Source organism: Cotesia glomerata, linkage group LG5 (assembly GCF_020080835.1).
Source record: "Cotesia glomerata isolate CgM1 linkage group LG5, MPM_Cglom_v2.3, whole genome shotgun sequence".
Taxonomy (NCBI): Eukaryota; Metazoa; Arthropoda; class Insecta; order Hymenoptera; family Braconidae; genus Cotesia; species Cotesia glomerata.
In genome coordinates, this window is record NC_058162.1 from 25,273,647 (window position 1) to 25,295,422 (window position 21,776).

The following is a 21,776-nucleotide window of genomic DNA, read 5'->3' on the forward strand; positions in this document are numbered from 1 at the left end:
GCTTACTTTTAATTGTAAAAAATACTCTCCAAAAGAAAGCACAAATAATAAATTTACTTATTTACAGTAATAAAAACCCTCTTAAAATTACAGAGTTTTCAACACATACTCCTTCCGCTGCTGATCTATCAATTTTTCCAAATGATCGCACTTATTTCTCGCCTCATCACATTCCCTCCTAAGACTCTTAATCGCGACATCTTTCTGCGTAACAATTAGCCTAATCCTACTGTACAATTGCGCTAAATTAGAATCCCTATTACAATTAATCCGCTCAATTTCCCTGTAAAGTTCATCATTTTTATCCTCTAAAGCTTTCTTCTCCTTCTCAATTTCCATCCTCGCAATTTTCTTCGCGTGATCTCGCTCCTCAGTAAGTTTCTCCTCCGACTTCCTCAAATCCTGGAGCTCAACCAAACACTTACTCAACTTGCACTCAACCCTCCTCAACTCCTTCTCCAACCCGCCAACCTCACCTTCACAATACTCCAACTTCTCCCTAACAACTCGCTCACTTTCCCTCGCTACCTCCAACTCAGCCTCGTACTTCTCCCTCAAGCTCTTGAGCTTGCTCTCCGCACTCTTTTGCAAGCTCACTTTAACCTCTCTCGTCTCCTTCTCTATCCTCGAGATCGCGAGCTCAATTTGTCTGTCTCTCTCCCTGTTGCACTCGTCTCTAACCCTCGCCTCAGCCATTTCAAACTTGGAACTCTGCTGCTTCTTAAAATTCTCCACCCAGATCTCCCTCTCAGCTTCTAAATTCTCCCTCAGTGCCTTCCTATCCGCTTCAAACTCCCTAGTCAACTTCTCTACCTTCTCCTGGCTTTGCTTAATGACCCGCTGAAGCTCAGCGTCCCTCTCAGCATCTCTTCTCTCCAACTCTTCAGCAAATTTCTTCTTTTCTAACTGGAGATCTTCAAAAAACTTCCTTTGCTGAGCTTGAATCATCGATTCTTGCTCATCAAACTTCTCTTGGTACCTGGAAAAATAAGAAAATTGAGTAAAGAAAAAAAATAATTGGGGCAAAAGCCCCAATTATTGACAGGGGTCTAAATATTGACACCCTAAATTATTTTTAAATATATTTAATCATCTGTAATAAGAATAACTATCATATAAATTTTTATTAAATTCTAATTAATTAAAAAATTGCAAAAAAATTACTGTCAGTTCAAAATATTAAATATTAATTATTAAAAAAAAATAAAGTTACCATCAGTTCATCAAACCAGCTTACGAACGTTTATTTTCTTAACAACTCTGATTAGAAAAGCATTTTTGTTAAATGCCGAGTTTAAATTCATTTCTTCATCTAATAATATCATCTTTTTTTTTTTTTTAATTAACAATATATGAAAAATTTATAAAATTGAATAATCGAAATTAATTGTATGCTTTATAATATTTAAATAATGGGTGTCAATAACTAGTTGATAATTTTTAAGTTGAATCTCATATTGACAGCCATTCGACAGCGCTATCACGCCTTTTTTTGACTTTAATCTAAAAAATTAACTGTAAGAGTTTGAACTCTTCTGATTCAATAAATTATTTTTAAATAAATTTTTATATTTTTAAAAGTAATTAATCATTTATGGAAATTATTATTGATAAACTTTAATAAGATTGATTACTTGATAAAAAGTTTGGATAAATAAAGAATAAGCAGATGATTATAGGCATGCGAGGTATAGGTGTCAATAATTGGGGTAAAAAGTATGTCAATAATTAGATCAATCAGTTTTTAACCTGCCAATAATTGGTGTATCCGGATAGTCAATTAAATTATTTAAAATTAGTTAGTCAATCAGTTGCAAGCCCCAATTATTGACCGGGGCCTAAATATTGACACCCTAAATTATTTTTAAATATATTTAATCATCTGTAATAAGAATAACTATCATATAAATTTTTAGTAAATTCTAATTAATTAAAAAATTGAAAAAAATTACTGTCAGTTCAAAATATTAAATATTAATTATTAAAAAAAATAAAGTTACCATCAGTTCATCAAACCAGCTTACGAACGTTTATTTTCTTAACAACTCTGATTAGAAAAGCATTTTTGTTAAATGCCGAGTTTAAATTCATTTCTTCATCTAATAATATCATCTTTTTTTTTTTTTAATTAACAATATATGAAAAATTTATAAAATTGAATAATCGAAATTAATTGTCAGCTTTATAATATTTAAATAATGGGTGTCAATAACTAGTTGATAATTTTTAAGTTGAATCTCATATTGACAGCCATTCGACAGCGCTAAGACGCCTTTGTTTTACTTTAAACCTAAAAAATTAGCTGTAAAAGTTTGAACTCTTCTGATTCAATAAATTATTTTTAAAAGTAATTAATCAATTATGGAAATTATTATTAATAAACTTTAATAAAATTGATTACTTAATAATAAGTTTGGATAAATAAGAATAAGCAGATAATTGTAGGCATGCTTAGTATAGGTGTCAATAATTGGGGTGAAGGTATGTCAATAATTAGATCAATCAGTTTTTTAACCTGCCAATAATTGGTGTATCCCGATAATCTATTTAATTATTTGAAATTAATTAGTAAATATCAGTGATTATCATTTTAAAAAATTTTATTAGTAATAACATTACTTGAGACATTACCACAAACAAAATTCAACGATATTGATATTTGATTGCTTAAAAAAAATCAAATCATAACTTTGTCTCTTAGTGTCAATAATTGGGGCTTTTACCTTAAATAAAATAAAATTTTGACGTACCTCAGCCTCATAGCTTCCTTCTCTCCAGCCAAGACTTTATCATGGCTAGCAGTCAACTCCAACCTAAGTTCCTCCAGCTGTTGATTAGCGCGTCTAATAGCTCTTAATTCAACATCCTGGAGCTCTTTCATATGCGCGCTGCGGATCTCCAGGACTTCTTTCTGATGCGCGTCAATCATGTTCCTCAATTCAGGCTCCAGGCCCTTAACAGTCGACTCTTTAATCTTATTCTTCTTAGCTTCAAGCCACCTTTCTCTCCGAACTTTCTCACCCGCTAAACACATTTCTTTCGTCCTCTGGATTTCCACCGCGTGTTTTTCCATCGCTAGCTTTGATTCCTTCTGATACTTTATCTCCATGTCTTTAATATTAATCGCTAAATTATTACACTTGTCACTCAGCTGCTTCTTTTCTTCAATCAGCTGCTCGACAAATTTTTGATGCCGGCGGATTATATTCTGGTACTTTGTCTTCTGGGTTTGCAATTCAGTAACGTGAGCTTTTCTCTGGGAATCTAACTTATCACAGGCAGCTTTTCGTTCATTCTTTAATTCTTCTTTCAGAAGCTTTAGTGTAGCCTCGCGGTCCTCTAATTGCAGCAATGCAGTTGCTAGATCGTCTTTGGTCTTGTCGCTTAAAGCTTGGTTGGGATTTTTTATCAAAGATTGCAGCTGGTAGATTTCTTCTGGGAGTTTTTCGGGTCTAGGAGAGCTTTCGAAGTCTACTACTGGACAATCTTGCTCCAGTGTTCCTAAAAAAGACATTATGTCGTCGTAAGTTGAAGCAGAAGTTCCGCTAAGTCCGCAATCTTCTTTATCAATCATCTAGAATTAAAAAAAGAATTTTATTATTAATTTTTATATTTATTTTATAATCTTCATGATTTTTTAGATTTATTCCAATTTATTAAAAAATTAAATAGCAATCTTGCAGTCACTACGTGACTGCCGTGATTTGTGAACTATAAGAAATGAAATTTTGCGTTATTAAATAATGACTTTTGTTGAATTGCACTGTACTTTCTTAAATATTGACGTTTCTAAAAATATAAGCTCTTCACAATGTTAGACTCACCAAGAGCTTTCATTTGAATACCAACATGCATTTTTGATATATTTGTCATATATACATATATATAATATATATAAATATATGAAAAATTAATGTGAGTACTCAAATGAAAGGTCTCGATGAGTGTAACATCAGGATGAACTTATATCTTTAAAAATGTCAATATTTAACAAGATGCAATGTCATTTCTTTATTATTGACATTTTTTAAGGTATAAACTCATTTCGATATTACACTCGTCGAGACCTTTTCTTTAAGTACCCACATGGAATTTTTTATATATATGGTATTTGTGAAATATATAAATATATAAAATATATAAAAAATTGATGTGGGTACTCAAATGAAAGGTCTTAATGAGTGTAACATCGGGATGAGCTTTTATATCTTCAAAAATATCATTAGTGGATAAGATAGCAAAGTCAGTTCTTAATTATTGACATTTTTTAAGAAATAAGCTTATCCCGATGTTACTCTCATTAAGAGCTTTTATTTGAGTACACACATCAATTTTTATATATTTTTCATCTATACATATACATAATATATATAAATATATGAAAAATTGATGTGGGTACTCAAATGAAAGGTCTCGATGAGTGTAATGTCGGAGTGAGCTTATATCTTTAAAAATGTCATAAGTTGACAAGATACAATGTAATTTCTTGAATATTGACATTTTTTAAGGTATAAACTCATTTCGATGTTAAACTCGTCAAGACTTTTCATTTAAGTACCCACATGGAATTTTTTATATATTTTATATATATGGTTTTTGTGAAATATGTAAATATATAAAATATATGAAAAATTGATGTGGGTACTCAAATGAAAGGTCTTGATGAGTGTAACATCGGGATGAGCTTTTATATCTTCAAAAATATCATTAGTGGATAAGATAGCAAAGTCAGTTCTTAATTATTGACATTTTTTAAGAAATAAGCTTATCCCGATGTTACTCTCATTAAGAGCTTTTATTTGAGTACACACATCAATTTTTATATATTTTTCATCTATACATATACATAATATATATAAATATATGAAAAATTGATGTGGGTACTCAAATGAAAGGTCTCGATGAGTGTAATGTCGGAGTGAGCTTATATCTTTAAAAATGTCATAAGTTGACAAGATACAATGTAATTTCTTGAATATTGACATTTTTTAAGGTATAAACTCATTTCGATGTTACACTCGTCAAGACTTTTCATTTAAGTACCCACATGGAATTTTTTATATATTTTATATATATGGTTTTTGTGAAATATGTAAATATATAAAATATATGAAAAATTGATGTGGGTACTCAAATGAAAGGTCTTGATGAGTGTAACATCGGGATGAGCTTTTATATCTTCAAAAATATCATTAGTGGATAAGATAGCAAAGTCAGTTCTTAATTATTGACATTTTTTTAGAAATAAGCTTATCCCGATGTTACTCTCATTAAGAGCTTTTATTTGAGTACACACATAAATTTTTATATATTTTCCATCTATACATATACATAATATATATAAATATATGAAAAATTGATGTGGGTACTCAAATGAAAGGTCTCGATGAGTGTAATGTCGGGATGAGCTTATATCTTTAAAAATGTCAATAGTTCACAATATACAAGGTCATTTCTTAATTATATATCTAGAGATAGAGCACTTTTGAATACAGCCTAAATACTTATCATAATAAATTGTCTATCGGTGAGAATGATATGAAACCTCGAAAAGGCACAAATTCAAGTTAAGACCTTTGCAATGACACTAAATTTCACTAAAAAATTTTTATTATATGAGTATCCTTGAGACAAAATTTTTCTTGTTCTCATAATAATATGTATAATTCAAGTGGACTTGTGATAAATGCAACAAATTAATGGCAATTTGACAGTTGCAAGTAGCCAATAGCTAATTGCTAACTTACTACAGATTACACCTACTTTACTCCCCTGAGATCCTACCTGATTCTCAGGGAGGGAGTAAGTGAGGTGGACCGAGAACTTCGCTGTCCATCTTACAGCAACAAATAATAATAATTATAATAATAATAATAATAATAATAATAATAATAATAATAATTATTATAAAATAATAATAATTATAATGAAATAATAATAATTATTATATAATAATTTATAAAAATAATTTTTAAAATGAATTTTAAAGCTATTAATGCTTATAATTATTTTATTTTAACTTAAAGTCAATATTGAAGTCAGTAATAAATTGAAAGATATTTTTAATAATTTTATTTTTATCAAAAAATTATTTTATAATTACTCACATGGTCCATGTCAATAAAAGCAGCAGGATTCTCCGCGGGAAAAGTGCAAGTTTCAACAGCGACTACTTCCTGGACAAGACTCTGCTCCAGGTCGCTTATCATACTGCACAACTGGTCCAAGGAGCAGGAATCAGTCTCAATTATATTCTGATTGCAATCTTTGATTTCTTCTTTAGTTTTTTTCTCACTACTTCTTTCTCTTGCCCCCGCATTTTGGGGTGATTTTGTAAATTTTTGGCTTATCGGCGGCTTGCTTGTTACTTTCTGGTGCACGATGTTTATCATAGTGATTTTAATCAGTGTAACAAGTTGCACTCTACTCTCTACTTTACTCTGATAAATAAGCTTGTTAGTGAGTAAGTGAGGTAGCCGGTGAAAGTGAACGGACAATTGTTTTTCTTTTTTCAGCTTAGAAAATAGATTGAAGACCGATGGGGTTCGCCGTTGCTAAGGTTACCGTGCCAAATAATTTATTTATTTGCTTTTAATTTTAATCGTGATGTGTCATCGGTGTTATTTTAAATTCAATATGTTTTTATTTTATTAGTATTAATAATTATAGAGTTATTATTTTATAAAATTTATGAAAAAGTTTTATTTTTTCATTTAATAAAGTAAAGTAATTTTTCAAGTATGAAACTTTTGATGAAAATTAAGTTAGCCGATATCTAAAAGTTTTTAGAATTTTTCTTAATTCAAAAATTATTACAAATAAATAAAGAAAAATTTTCATTTGGAAAAAACTTGAAAAACTAGTAGTGCAATTTGTTAAAAATATTTTTTTTTTCTAATTTAATAAATGAAAAAAAATTAAAAATCTCGGCTAACTTTAATATTATTGAAACTTCACCGTTTTCCGGTCATAAAAAATTAAAAAATTGAGCTACCAGCAATTTTTTTTATACCTATCTTGTGAATCTTTTATAAAAAGTTTATGAAATTTTATATTAAAATTTTTTTTCAAGTTTGAAAAATTTAAAAATACTTACTTGCTTATTTTTTGATGCATTATATGAAAAAAATATATAAAAATTTTGAAAAATTATCCCATACCTTCTTAATCATTGATCGAATGTCAGAATTAATAAATTTTTCCAAAATTTATAAATTCACTGAAACAAAAATAAAATAAATTTTAATAAGCCAATTTTTCAATTTATGATACTGAAATTAAAAGACATCTGATAGATTTTTTCATTTTTATTAAAATTATTAACACTGAAAAGTTGACAGACATTAGAAAATCTTTTTAAAATTTTATAGCTATTAAATTATTGTAAAAAAGTTTTAATAAAAAAATTCCACTTCTAAAAATTAAAAAAATTAAAAAATTGACAGCTAAAAGTTGGCCAGTGTCATAAAAATTAATTACAAAAAGAGAATATATTTTTTCAAAATTTGTACTAGTAATTTTTTTATATGACATTAAAGTTAGCTGTCACTTGACAAATTTTTAACTTTATTTAACAATTAAATTAACTCTAAAAAATTATTTTGAAAAAATTGCATTTTTAATTTTTTTAAATTTCTAAATGTCAATTTTTTTTCTTGATTTTTTTGCCACAATTTATTTGTTAAAAAAAATTCTAAAAATTATTGAATATCTCCTAACTTTATTATCATTTTTTTTATTAAATTTTTTTCATAATAATTTAGTTATAAAAATCCAAAAAGTCTTTTAATTTTCATTATCACTTGATTTTTAATGTTGTAATGAACTTTGTTTAACAAACTTACCAATTTTCACCGACAAAAAACTCAAATAATTCCACAAATTAAAAAAAAAAAAAAAAAAAAAAAAAAAAAACATTTCTTCACTTACTAAAAAATATAATAAAATAAATTTTTTACAATTAAAACACATGATATTAAAATTAACCGACGTTCAACAATTTTTGATTTTTTTTTTTTTTATTAAATTAGAACAAAAAAAAATATTTTTACAAAATTGCATGTATAATTTTTATAATTTTCTACATATGAAATTTTTTCAATTAATTTTTTTTTAATAATTTTTTCAATAAAAAAAATTCTAAAAATTTTTAGATGTCGGCTAACTTTATTCTCATTTAAAACACTTTCTTTGTTAAAAAAAAAATAATTTAAATGAATTGGTCATATATACACTGTAATCCATATTTTTTTGACAGCAGAAATTAATGAAAATCAATTAAAAACAAATTGTTAGAAAAGAAATTGATACATAAAAATTTTAAAAATTAAAAATGGAATTTTCCATAAATAATTTTAATGATACTATAGTTAGCTGACAGCTGTCAATTTTTAAAATTCTTATGACAATACTAAAAGTGCTTCTAAAAATTTTCACTGATAATTTTCTTTAATTTTTACATGTGGAATTTTTTTATTAAATTTTTATGAAAATAAAGTTAGCCGACATTTAAAAATTTTTATAATTTATTTTATTGGAAAATAATTTTTAGAAAATAAAACAAAAATTTTTATATGCAGAAAATTTTAAAAATTATACGTGCAATTTTTTAAAATTATTTTTTTAGTTCTAATTTAATTAATAAAAAAAAAAATCAAAAATTGTCAAGTGTCGGCTAATTTTAGTATCATAAATTTTTTCCATAACAATTTAATTATTATAAAATTCTAAAAAAATTTTTAATATCTGTCAACTTCATGAGAATAAATTTAGCAGATATTTAATAATTTAAACAATTTTTTTAACAATTAAATTATAGCAAAAAAAAACGTAGAAAAAAAATTGACATGTAGAAATTTTAAAAAATTAAAAATAAAATTTTTTAGAAAATATTTCATTGTTAAATAAAATTAAAAAATTGTCAAATGACTACTAACTTTAATATCATGTCAAATTTAGTGTGATATAATTTTAAATAAATAATTTAGAACAAATTTTTTTGTTAAATAAAATAAAAAATTCATCTAGTAACTGTCAACTTTAACAGGTCGTCAAAAAATACAGAAAATACGTTATAAAATAGAGACTAAGACACTAGCGCCACCTGTGGCGGCGCCAAAACTTATCACTCTCTACTAACCCAATAGCCAATAAAATCGAACCCGCCATTTTCTTTCTCCCACACTGGCTGTAAATTAGTGAAATTAAACGAAGCTAAACGTTTTAATGCCATTTGCATTTGTGCATCTGCGTCAGAAGAATTGACGATGGACAATTAGCTACAAGTCAATAAATCTAACAATAATAAGTGTATAAAAACCAAGTAATTAAAATTCAATTTAATCGCCGAATATTTTGGCTGTAATTACAACCAGATAAATTCGTGACTTGACGCTGTAATTGGTTAAACCACAAACAGCATTACGATGGACTCCATTCCACGTACTCACGAAGGTAATTCAATTTATTTCTTTATTCAATAATTAAAAACTCAACTTTTGTAAATTAAATAATTGAAGAATATTTTTTTCAATTGTTTGACTCGAAAAATTGCTGAAAAAAATTTACAAACAAACTGTGTATTAAAACGTCTGAGATTGAGGTTAAGTTTATTAATTATTGTATTAAAATTTTTCTAGATATCGAGGCTCAGATCCGGGAGATTCAGTCCAAGAAAAAAGAAATCCAAACTGCAGTGACCGAAAAAGAACAAGTCGGATTGGGAAAAACGGGATTTTATGATCAAGATATTTACGATGGAACCAACAACAAATTTGAAGGCTACGTTACATCTATTGCGACTAATGATGAAGCCGACGATGATGATTATGAACCAAGTACATTCAGCTCTAACAAAAGGGCTGGATACAATCCACCAGCTGCTTTGCTTAATGATATTGCTCAGGTATTTTATTTTATTTTATTGATTAATTGTCTGTTAATATGAAAATTAAGTTAGCCGACAATTAAAAAATTTTTTTAATAAAAAAATTATTGCAAAATAAAAAAAAAAAGCCATTCGGCAGCCGAAATGGAAGTAGATTTCATGATGGATAATAAAAATACTACTAGGGTTGCATACGAAAAAAAAAAAAAAAGTTTCTGTCTGATTAAACAACAATGACGTCAAAACGAATGCAAAAGTAAAATTTCATTATATCTGTCTGAGAAAGTAGGTGATTTTTGGCCTAGACTGATAATGAGGTACACAAATTAAAGCTTATTTAATAAGCTTTCAGATACCATTTATAGAATTTTGATAAGATATCGCGTTCAATTGTAATTGCACCAAAATACGGTAAAAGTGCAAATTTATGCGATTTTTGTAAATTTTTGAATTGCTATTATTTTTAAACTATTTAATTTAGAGAAATAAATAAGTACACAAATTGAAGCTTATTAAATAAGCTTTCAAATGCAATTTACAGAAATCCGATAGGATGTCGCGTTCCATTGTTATTGCACGGAAATAAGGTAAAAGTGAAAATTTTTTGCGATTTTTGAAAATTTTTGAATTGCTCTCATTTTTAAACTAATCGACAGATTTGGTTCATCTTAGAACTTAACTTCGGAAATCGTCCTAAGAATAAGTATGTTACGTTTTATTGAGATCCGTACAGAATTACGAGAGTTAGAGAAGAGACAATGCCGATTATATCATATATATATATTAGGGTGGCGCAAAAAAACCGACTATTTTTTTTTTTTAAGTCTCGAGTGAAAAAAATGTTAGTTTTTGATGTTTTAAGAGCTCTCTCCAAAGGACAGCGTTACGGTATAATTTTATAGACTAAAAAAAAATAAGTTTCTGAAAATTTCAGTTCAAAATTTGAATTTTGAAAGGTCGCTCATAATTTTTTTCAATTTATTAGTGCATTTGTTTAGATTTTTTCAAGCGACCTTTTACTATTCAAATTAAAATTCCATGCATTTTTTTTTTTTTATTTAGTACAATAATCGATAAAAATACATCACGAAATGAACTAAAAATCAAGCACAACATAGAAAATATAATTTTTTTTTAATATTAATAATTTTATTTAATCAACTGCCAAGCGTGGGTTTGAATCCCAAGCTGGTCTTAGAAACCAGCTTGGTTGAGATTTGACCTTGCCGCGTAGGTTAAGATTTTTTCAAACCAAAAAGACCCCAACGTACCACTCCCAACACTTAAAGTCGGCGATATGACTAATTAAAGAAAAAAAAAAAAAATTATGAGCGACCTTTCAAAATTTAAATTTTTAACTAAAAGTTTCAGAAACTTATTTTTTTTTGGTCTATAAAATTATACCGTAACGAGATATATATATATATATATATAAACTTTTGAACCATATGCATTTTCTGAATCCGCTTGACGAGCTGAGTCGAAATATAGCAAAATTTTTCAAAAGTTCCGTCATGAGGACCAATGCAATAGTTAGATTTCTATGAAATCTACTAAAAAATACGCCATTCGGCCACACCCGAAATGGAAGGTAGATTTCATAGAATGAATTATCATCTTGTCTCAAATAAATGAAATTTATTTTAACATACATAAGTAGGTTGTATTACTCATTGTCTGAAAATGGTTCAATTGAACTCTTAACTTCGATAAAATAACTAATAATTGTCAAAAAGTTAACGTTATATACGACAAATTAGAAGTAATTTTATGAGATTTCACATAAATTTATCAAAAATTAGCTATCTTTTTGCTATTAAAAGTTATACATAAATCAAGTCACCGAAAACGTAATTTTTATCATTTTGAAGAGCTACTATTTCTGAACTAATCGAAGGATTTCGCTCATTTTAAGGCTCATGCAAGCTAATTGCCCTAGGAATCTATATACTAAATTTCTTTAGGATCTGTTGAGAAGGCTCCCCGCCTTTATTAATCTGCAAAAATTACCCATGTCAAAATTTCTCATACAAAAATATCTCAAGTACAAAACCAAAATTTATCACAACATAAATTAATCTGACGAAAATTAATCATCATTTACAAAAATACTTATATATCTTCAACAATAAAATGGCCTTTTGATCATGGTTTTTGTGTGTGTGAGAAAATATTGCTAGGATAAAATATTGCATAAAAAATTTTTGCTGAGAAATTTTGTCGTCGGTAATTATTGCATGAGAAATAAAAGACGGTCACCCTGATGAGGATTCTCGACAGAATAACATTCATAAGTCGGTTGTACTTCACAATGTCTGAAAATGGTTCAATAGAACTCTTAACTTTGATAGAATAATTGAAAATTGTCAAATATCAATGTTATATGCGTCAAATTAAATTTTCACTATTTTGATAATTTTTAAGAGCTGGAATTTCTAAACTTATTGATGGATTTCGCTCATCTTCGAGCTCATTCAAGGTTATTATCCAACGAATATGTGTAACAATTTTCATCTAGATTTTTGAGCTTTACTCGACTAATTGAAAGATATTACGACAAAATTCCGAGTAAATTCCGACATGAAAACCAATGCAAAAGATTGATTTCTATGAAATCTACCTAAAAAAAAAAACAATTTCTTATTGAAAAGCTATAAGTGCAATTTTTAAAAAATATTTATCATTTTTAATTTAATAAATGAAAAAATTAAAAACTTCGGCTAACTTGAGTGTTATTGATTAATTATTCATTTTACTAATTTTTAATTATATTTTTTTTAGAGCGACAGAGATTATGATCCATTCGCCGATCGCAAAGTACCAAAAATAGCAGATCGTGAAGATGAATATCGTCAGAAACGTCGCCACATGATCATTTCGCCGGATCGAGTTGATCCTTTTGCTGATGGTTTGTACATTTTTATATTATTCGCAAAACTTTATTTTTATTTTCTAAAGGTAAAAGAGCTCGTTGATTAAAGTTTAAACTTTCAATTATTTCGCTAATTTATCTTACGCTTTTTTTAGAGTTTTTTTCTAAGTCAAAGTTTTAATTATTCAATTATCAATTGTAAGTAGTGAGTAATATGAATTTTAGAAATTTGTATTTTTTTTTATTTCTTAAATTTTTATCAATACATTTAATTAAATTTTGAAATTTATATTTATTTTAAAATAGTTATAAATAATTTTTTAGTTTCATGGTCATCTGATTTTTTTTTGTCATAAAAAATAAAAAAATCAACAATTTAAGTAGATCTTTAATAATAATTATGAAAATTTATAAAAATAATTTTTTTAATTTATTTTAAAGCTATTAATGCTACCAAAAATTTTATTTCGACCAAAAATCATTAATAAAATCGGTAATAAATTAAAAAAACAATTTTTTAACTCTATTTTTAATAAATTTTACAAAAAAAAATTTTTTTATTAAAGTTTTTTGGACCACAGTATTAAAAAATTACTATTTATTTTAATAAATTATTTTTAATTAATTTTCCAAAATATTTCTGCTTAAAAAAAAATTATTTTTTAAAGCTCCTAAAATAAAAAAAAAAGATATGATAAAACAAATTAATATTATAATTAAAAAAAAATAAAAAAATAAAAATTTTTAAAGTTCATAATTTACATCACCACTACAATAATATTATCTAAGTATGAATGCCCGAAGAATGATTGTGTGTTTGTTATCAAATGAAAACCATACTAATGTATGAATTTTTTTTCAATCTTAGTGACGATCAACACATTTGGAATCATCCACTTTCCCAGGATACTTTGTCGAAGGTTAACATAAACCGGCATTGAATTGTAGTTATACTTAACCAAAGCTTGCAATCAAACTTTTCTTTCTTGCATATAAAAATATTTATTAAAAAAAATTAAAAATTAATCCCAAAAATCTCATCAAAAATTTTTTATTAAATTTTTAAAAATATTTATTCTTAATAATTTTTTTTTTTTTTTTTTTAATATTTTTTTATCCTAAAAAAAATCCATCCAAGACAGAAAAGTTTTATAAATTTCCAAGCTTGGGTTCAACCGTTAAATTAATTCAGTTGAGTTCTCTTAGTATGAGTGGTTTTGAATGCAAATATTATTAATAACGAGAATGAGTTAATTTTTAGATGGCTAAAAGTTTATAACGATGTGGAAGACATTTGAGCAGGCGAGTGTTCCCCTATGGCCATAAACCTTCACGTACGTATTTAATAATGTCCCTGGGCTACTGACAAAACTCTTAATAATTATTTTAACTGTTATTTAATAATCGATCGTTATTTTAATAAAGATTTTATCGGAAGAGTTTATTTTATTTAATAACTTTAAATGATTTGCGAGAGTGAATTCAGTAGCTTCAATACCAATTATCGGACATTGAAACACCATAAAAGTTTAAACTGGACTAGGAAGTCATTTTATTAATAACAATTTTATTAATTTTTTTTCTTCTTAATATTCTTTTATTATATTATTATAATATATTTATGATTATTATTATTTAATTAATCATACTAATTGTTACGCTTGCGTGACGTTTGATTCCTGGTTACAGGTGGTAAAACTCCAGATGCTGGTTCACGTACTTACACCGAGATTATGAAAGAGCAGATGGTCAGAGGTGAAGAATCAGAGGTAATATTTATTTTATTATCTAATAATTAAAAATAAATCTTAAAATTATGGTTCAATCTAAATAATAGTAAAATTTATCTTATAATATAGAAGAATAACTAATTAACAACATCCCTTTGTCACAAACCTCCATTATTTTTTAAGTTTCTCGTAATTATTATTTGACTGAGTGTGACTGGTGAGACTAAGAAAAATCCTTCTCTCTTACCAAAGGTATACTTAAAGTCCAATTTCAGTTCGACCACTAAACTTTTAAAAAATACTTCCCTCAATACAAAATTTATCCTACAAACATTCAATATTATGAAGAATTAGACTGATTACCTACGTAGAAACAATGAAAAAAATTTGTTTTTATTGTGACTGGTGGGACAAGTACAAAATGTCTACATCAAGTTGTTTATTAAAAAGACCTTTATATTATTTCAACCTTAGAAACATTATTGTTTCTACATTTAACTATAAATTATTTAGGATAATTAAAAAAAACTAATTAAAAAACACAAATAAAGGATTTAGCATGCTGACAACACGATCTTGATAAATTAGGTGTTAATTAATAACGAACATAAACAAAATTTGTTCTTAAAACTATAATAATAAATATGTTAGTCAATAACAAACATAAAATGAATTTGTTGTTAAAACTATTAAAACAACATTTGACCCGGATACAAGTTAGTACGGCTGAAAAGTTACTAGGAGAGAAAAATTGATTTTCTAATTGATTAAAAAAAATTTTTTTTACAAAGTAAAATATAAACTTTTAATAATTAGGACTAAATTAGAATGAATTAAAGAAATTTTTAAATTTTAATTTTCCCATTTCGCATGAAATTCCCCTATAGTAAAATTTATCTTATAACATAGAAGAATAACTAATTAAAAACATCCATTTGTCAAAAACCTCGATTACTTTTTAAGTTTCTCGTAATTATCATTTGACTGAGTGTGACTGGTGGGACATAAAAAAATCCTTCTCTTTTACCAAAGGTATACTTAAAGTCCAATTTCAGTTCGACCACTAAACTTTTAAAAAATAATTCCCTCTCAATACAAAATTTATTCTACAAACATTCAATATTATGAAGAATTAGACTGATTACCTACGTAGAAACAATTAAAAAAATTTGTTTTTATTGTAACTGGTGGGACAGGCATTTGTGACTGGTGGGACAAGTACAAAATGTCTACATCAAGTTGTTTATTAAAAAGACCTTTATATTATTTCAACCTTAGGAACATTATTGTTTATATATTTAACTATAAATTATTTAGGATAATTAAAAAAAACTAATTAAAAAACACAAATAAAGGAGTTAGCATGCTGACAACACGATCTTGATAAACTTCGGTGTTAATTAATAACGAGCATAAACAAAATTTGTTCTTAAAACTATAATAATAAATATGTTAGTTAATAACAAACAAAATGAATTTGTTGTTAAAACTATTAAAACAACATTTGACCCGTATGCAAGTTAGTATGGCTGAAAAGTTACTAGGAGAGAAAAATCGATTTTCTTATTGATTAAAAAAATTTTCTTTACAAATTAGTAAAATATAAACTTTTAATAATACATCAGGACTAAATTAGAATGAATCAGAGAAATTTTTAAATTTTATTCATTTTTCCATTTCGCATGGAATGCCCCTATAGTAAAATTTATCTTATAATATAGAAGAATAACTAATTAACAATATCCGTTTATCAAAAACCTTCATTACTTTTTAAATTTCTCGTAATTATCATTTGACTGAGTGTGACTGGTGGGACATAAAAAAAATCCTTCTCTTTTACCAAAGGTATACTTAAAGTCCAATTTCAGTTCGACCACTAAACTTTTAAAAAATACTTCCCTCAATACAAAATTTATCCTACAAACATTCAATATTATGAAGAATTAGACTGATTATCTACGTAGAAACAATTAAAAAAATTTGTTTTTATTGTGACTGGTGGGACAAGCATTTGTGACTGGCGGGACAAGTACAAAATGTCTACATCAAGTTGTTTATTAAAAAGACTTTTATATTATTTCAACCTTAGAAACATTATTGTTTATATATTTAACTATAAATTATTTAGGATAATTAAAAAACACAAATAAAGGATTTAGCATGCTGACAACACGATCTTGATAAACTTAGGTGTTAATTAATAACGAACATAAACAAAATTTGTTCTTAAAACTATAATAATAAATATGTTAGTCAATAACAAACATAAATTGAATTTGTTGTTAAAACTATTAAAACAACATTTGACCCGCATACAAGTTAGTACGGCCGAAAAGTTACTAGGAGAGAAAAATTGATTTTCTAATTGATTAAAAAAAATTTTTTTTACTAATCAGTAAAATATAAACTTATTTAACGTATTTAAAATAATTAATGAGTTTTTATTATGATTCCAGATACGTAAAAAAATAATAGAAAAAGCTAAAGATGGAACACTCAAAGCTACTAATGGTGAACCCAAACCCGCTCCTAAGAAACGTGGCCGTTGGGATCAAACTGATGACACGCCAGCGGCCAAAAAAGTTGCTGGTACTGCAGCAACACCTAATTCCTGGGATAACACTGACGTAAGAGTTCTTTTTTTTTATTTTTTCAAATATCAAGTTAAAAAATTATTTCCTCATCTTAACACTGTTAACGTATTGAAAAATTATCTAAGTATTTAGCCAGAAAAAAATCAACAATAATTTTTTTTATTTAAAAAAAAATCCCCAGGTTAGAAACTAGGTTGTCTTTTTATTAAGTTATTATTTCAAAAAAGTTTGTTACTCAATTCAATATTCCATTAATTGATATTGAGCTTGCTTATACAAATAAATAGAATTTTGCTTTGTTAAACATTGACTTTTGTTTAATTGCACTTTATTATTTTAAATATTGACGTTTTTAACGATATAAGCTCATTCCGATGTTACACTCATCAATAGGTTTCATTTGAGTACCCACATGCTTTTTTGATATATTTTTCATATATACATATATATATATAAATATAAAAAATATATGAAAAATTGATGTGGGTGCTCAAATGAAAGGTCTCGGCAAGTGTAATATCAGGATGAACTTATATCATTAAAAATGTCAATAATTCACATGATTCAATGTCATTTCTTAATTATTGACATTTTTTAAGATATCAACTCATTTCAATGTTACACTCATCAAGACCTTTCATTTGAGTACCCACATGGCATTTTTTATATATTTTATATATATGTAGTATTTATGAAATATATAAATATATAAAATATATGAAAAATTGATGTGGGTACTCAAATGAAAGGTCTCGATGAGCTTAACATCAATATGAGCTTATATCTTTAAAAACCTCAATAATTCACAAGATACAATATCATTTCTTAATAAAGTATCTAGAGATAAATTTTCAAATGTAGCCTAATTAATCATAAATTCCAGGTAACACCAGCAGCAATAAGATGGGACGAAACCCCAGGCCACGGCAAAGGCGGTGAGACCCCAGGCGCGACCCCAGGAGTCAGCACCAGAATGTGGGACTCAACCCCCAGCCACGCTACCCCAGGAGCAGTAACTCCCGGCCGCGAGACTCCCTCGCACGACAAAATACTCTCCAGCCGTCGAAACCGTTGGGACGAGACCCCCAAAACCGAGCGTGAGACCCCGGGCCACAACAGTGGCTGGGCCGAGACCCCCCGAACCGACCGCGTAGCCGGCGATCTAATCCAAGAAACCCCAACACCCTCCGCCTCCAAGCGACGTAGCCGTTGGGACGAAACGCCCTCCAACCAAACCCCGGGCTCAATGACCCCCCAGACCCCAGCGACACCCTTAACGACCCCGCACCAAACCTCCATAATGACCCCAAGCGCCGTAACCCCAACCGGGCCCAAAGCCATGGGCCTCGCCACCCCCACACCGGGCCACCTAATGTCCCTAACCCCCGAACAACTCCAAGCTTATCGCTGGGAGCGTGAAATCGACGAAAGAAACCGCCCCCTATCCGACGACGAGCTAGACTCACTTTTCCCTCCAGGGTACAAAATTCTCCAGCCTCCAGCAGGTTATGTTCCCATCCGAACCCCCGCTAGGAAGCTAACAGCTACTCCCACGCCAATGGCAGGAACTCCCCAAGGTTTCTTTATCCAAACGGAAGACAAAAGCGCTAAATACGTCGACAACCAGCCTAAAGGCAACCTTCCTTTTATGAAGCCCGAAGACGCTCAGTACTTCGATAAACTTCTAGTTGACGTTGATGAAGAGTCTCTAAGCCCTGAGGAGCAAAAAGAGAGAAAAATAATGAAGCTACTGCTTAAAATCAAAAACGGAACTCCTCCGATGAGGAAAGCAGCTTTGAGACAAATTACCGACAAAGCCCGAGAATTCGGAGCTGGTCCTTTATTCAACCAAATTCTGCCCCTATTAATGTCCCCTACTTTAGAAGACCAAGAGCGCCATCTGTTAGTCAAGGTCATAGATCGAATTCTTTACAAACTTGATGATCTAGTGCGTCCTTACGTCCACAAAATTTTGGTAGTGATAGAACCGCTGCTAATTGACGAAGACTACTACGCTAGAGTTGAAGGTAGAGAGATCATTTCTAACCTTGCTAAAGCCGCAGGATTAGCGACTATGATCTCCACAATGAGGCCAGACATAGATAACATAGATGAGTATGTAAGAAACACAACGGCTAGAGCCTTTGCAGTAGTAGCTTCAGCCCTGGGAATCCCCTCACTACTCCCCTTCTTAAAAGCCGTCTGCAGGAGCAAGAAATCCTGGCAGGCTAGGCACACTGGTATTAAAATCGTACAGCAGATTGCTATCTTAATGGGGTGTGCAATTCTCCCTCACTTAAAGAGTTTGGTAGAGATTATAGAGCACGGATTAGTCGATGAGCAGCAGAAGGTAAGGACGATTACTGCCTTAGCGATCGCAGCGCTAGCCGAAGCTGCTACACCTTATGGTATAGAAAGCTTTGATTCGGTGCTGAAACCCTTGTGGAAGGGTATTAGAACCCATAGAGGAAAAGGTTTGGCTGCTTTTTTAAAAGCCATTGGGTACTTGATTCCCTTAATGGACGCTGAGTACGCTAATTACTATACCAGAGAAGTAATGTTGATTTTAATTAGAGAGTTTCAGTCTCCTGATGAGGAAATGAAAAAGATTGTGCTTAAGGTTGTTAAGCAGTGTTGTGGAACGGACGGAGTTGAAGCTCAGTATATAAAAGATGAAATTCTCCCGCACTTTTTTAAGCACTTCTGGAACCACCGCATGGCACTGGACAGAAGGAATTACCGACAGTTGGTAGATACTACTGTAGAGATTGCGAATAAAGTCGGCGCTTCTGAGATAATAAACAGAGTTGTAGATGATCTTAAAGATGAGAATGAGCAGTATCGGAAAATGGTTATGGAGACTATAGAGAAAATTATGGGGAATTTAGGAGCTGCTGATGTAGACTCGAGGTTAGAGGAACAGTTGATAGATGGCATTCTGTACGCGTTCCAGGAACAGACTACAGAGGACGTTGTTATGCTCAATGGCTTTGGAACTATTGTTAATACTTTGGGAAAGCGTGTTAAGCCTTACCTTCCTCAGATTTGTGGAACCATTTTGTGGAGGTTGAATAACAAGTCCGCTAAAGTGAGACAGCAGGCCGCTGATTTGATCTCTAGGATCGCGGTAGTGATGAAAACCTGTCAGGAAGAAAAGCTTATGGGCCATTTGGGTGTAGTCTTGTATGAATATCTCGGTGAAGAGTACCCAGAGGTTTTGGGTAGCATTTTAGGAGCGCTTAAGGCTATAGTTAATGTCATTGGAATGACAAAGATGACGCCACCGATTAAAGACTTGTTGCCTAGATTGACGCCCATTTTAAAGAACCGACACGAGAAGGTTCAGGAGAATTGTATTGATTTGGTGGGAAGGATAGCTGACCGCGGGCCGGAGTATGTTTCTGCTAGAGAATGGATGCGAATTTGTTTCGAGCTTCTAGAATTGTTAAAAGCACACAAAAAAGCAATCCGCCGGGCGACTGTTAACACTTTTGGGTACATTGCTAAGGCAATTGGTCCACATGATGTTTTAGCGACATTGTTGAACAATTTGAAGGTTCAGGAGCGACAGAACAGAGTTTGCACCACTGTTGCTATTGCAATTGTCGCGGAAACTTGCAGTCCGTTCACGGTCCTTCCGGCGCTGATGAACGAGTATCGGGTTCCGGAACTAAATGTCCAAAATGGAGTGCTTAAGTCGCTCTCGTTTTTATTTGAGTACATTGGGGAGATGGGCAAGGATTACATCTACGCGGTAAGTCCGCTGTTGGAAGACGCATTAATGGACCGGGATTTGGTTCATAGGCAGACCGCTTGCGCTGCTATCAAACACATGGCGCTTGGAGTTTATGGCTTTGGGTGCGAAGATGCGCTGATTCATTTGTTGAACCACGTTTGGCCGAATGTATTTGAAACTTCGCCGCATTTGGTTCAGGCTTTCATGGATGCTGTGGATGGACTTAGGGTGGCGCTGGGACCTATCAAGATTCTTCAGTACACCCTTCAGGGATTGTTTCATCCTGCTAGGAAGGTTAGGGATGTTTATTGGAAGATTTATAACTCGCTTTATATTGGTGGGCAAGACGCACTTGTGGCGGGGTATCCGAGGATCATGAATGATCCGAAGAATCAATATATTCGATATGAGCTTGATTATGTCTTGTGAATTGGAAAGTTTGAGAAGTAACTTTTGGTTTGTAGAGGTTATGTTATTATTAAGTTAAAGTGTATAGGCGTAATATTAATTATTTTTCCAAGCTTTTAGACAAGACATGGTTTATTAATACGATTTATTATTGTAATTGATTTATGTTAGCTTATATTTTTAATTTATGGTAAATAAACTAATCATACTTGAAAATTATAATGACTTTTTTTTTATACAGTACAACCTGGCTATAAGTTCAGTACAACCTGGCAAAACCATATATATTACCAAAATGTGAGGGGCCTTAAGACAAAGTTGCGTAATGTATTGTATAATACCTCCATTATTGATTATGATATTTATATTTTTACTGAAACATGGCTTAATAGTACTATATTTTCTTCTGAATTGTTTGATTCGAATTTATTTAATGTTTTTAGATGCGACCGGCGTGAGACATTCAGGAAATCAGGTGGAGGTGTTTTAATAGCATGTAATGCTTCATTACCTGCTCGGTCTTGTAACCTTGATGATATAATAGAGCAAT

At 29.7% G+C, this 21,776-nt stretch overlaps 2 protein-coding genes across 3 annotated transcripts; one reads left to right on the forward strand and one right to left on the reverse strand.

Moving 5' to 3' along the window:
- Positions 1-5: 5 nt before the first annotated feature.
- LOC123264684 (centrosomal protein of 131 kDa) lies at positions 6-6,642 on the reverse strand. Its single transcript, XM_044728102.1, has 3 exons — positions 6,108-6,642; positions 2,751-3,574; positions 6-979 (listed from the first exon to the last, which is right to left on the reverse strand). Exons 1-3 carry the CDS (start codon positions 6,390-6,392, stop codon positions 88-90), a joined length of 2,001 nt encoding a protein of 666 aa, XP_044584037.1. The 5' UTR covers positions 6,393-6,642; the 3' UTR covers positions 6-87.
- A 2,426-nt stretch (positions 6,643-9,068) lies between these two features.
- Positions 9,069-21,250, forward strand: LOC123264596 (splicing factor 3B subunit 1-like). Of its 2 annotated transcripts, XM_044727929.1 has the most exons (6): positions 9,069-9,453; positions 9,639-9,904; positions 12,668-12,794; positions 14,448-14,527; positions 16,945-17,115; positions 17,966-21,250. In XM_044727929.1, the coding sequence occupies exons 1-6, from the start codon at positions 9,426-9,428 to the stop codon at positions 21,245-21,247; spliced, it is 3,954 nt and encodes a 1,317-aa protein (XP_044583864.1). In that variant the 5' UTR covers positions 9,069-9,425; the 3' UTR covers positions 21,248-21,250. The 2 variants fall into 2 exon arrangements, with proteins under 2 accessions (XP_044583864.1, XP_044583865.1); XM_044727930.1 differs by lacking the exons at positions 9,069-9,453; positions 9,639-9,904; positions 12,668-12,794 and adding an exon at positions 13,863-14,092.
- Positions 21,251-21,776: the final 526 nt, after the last annotated feature.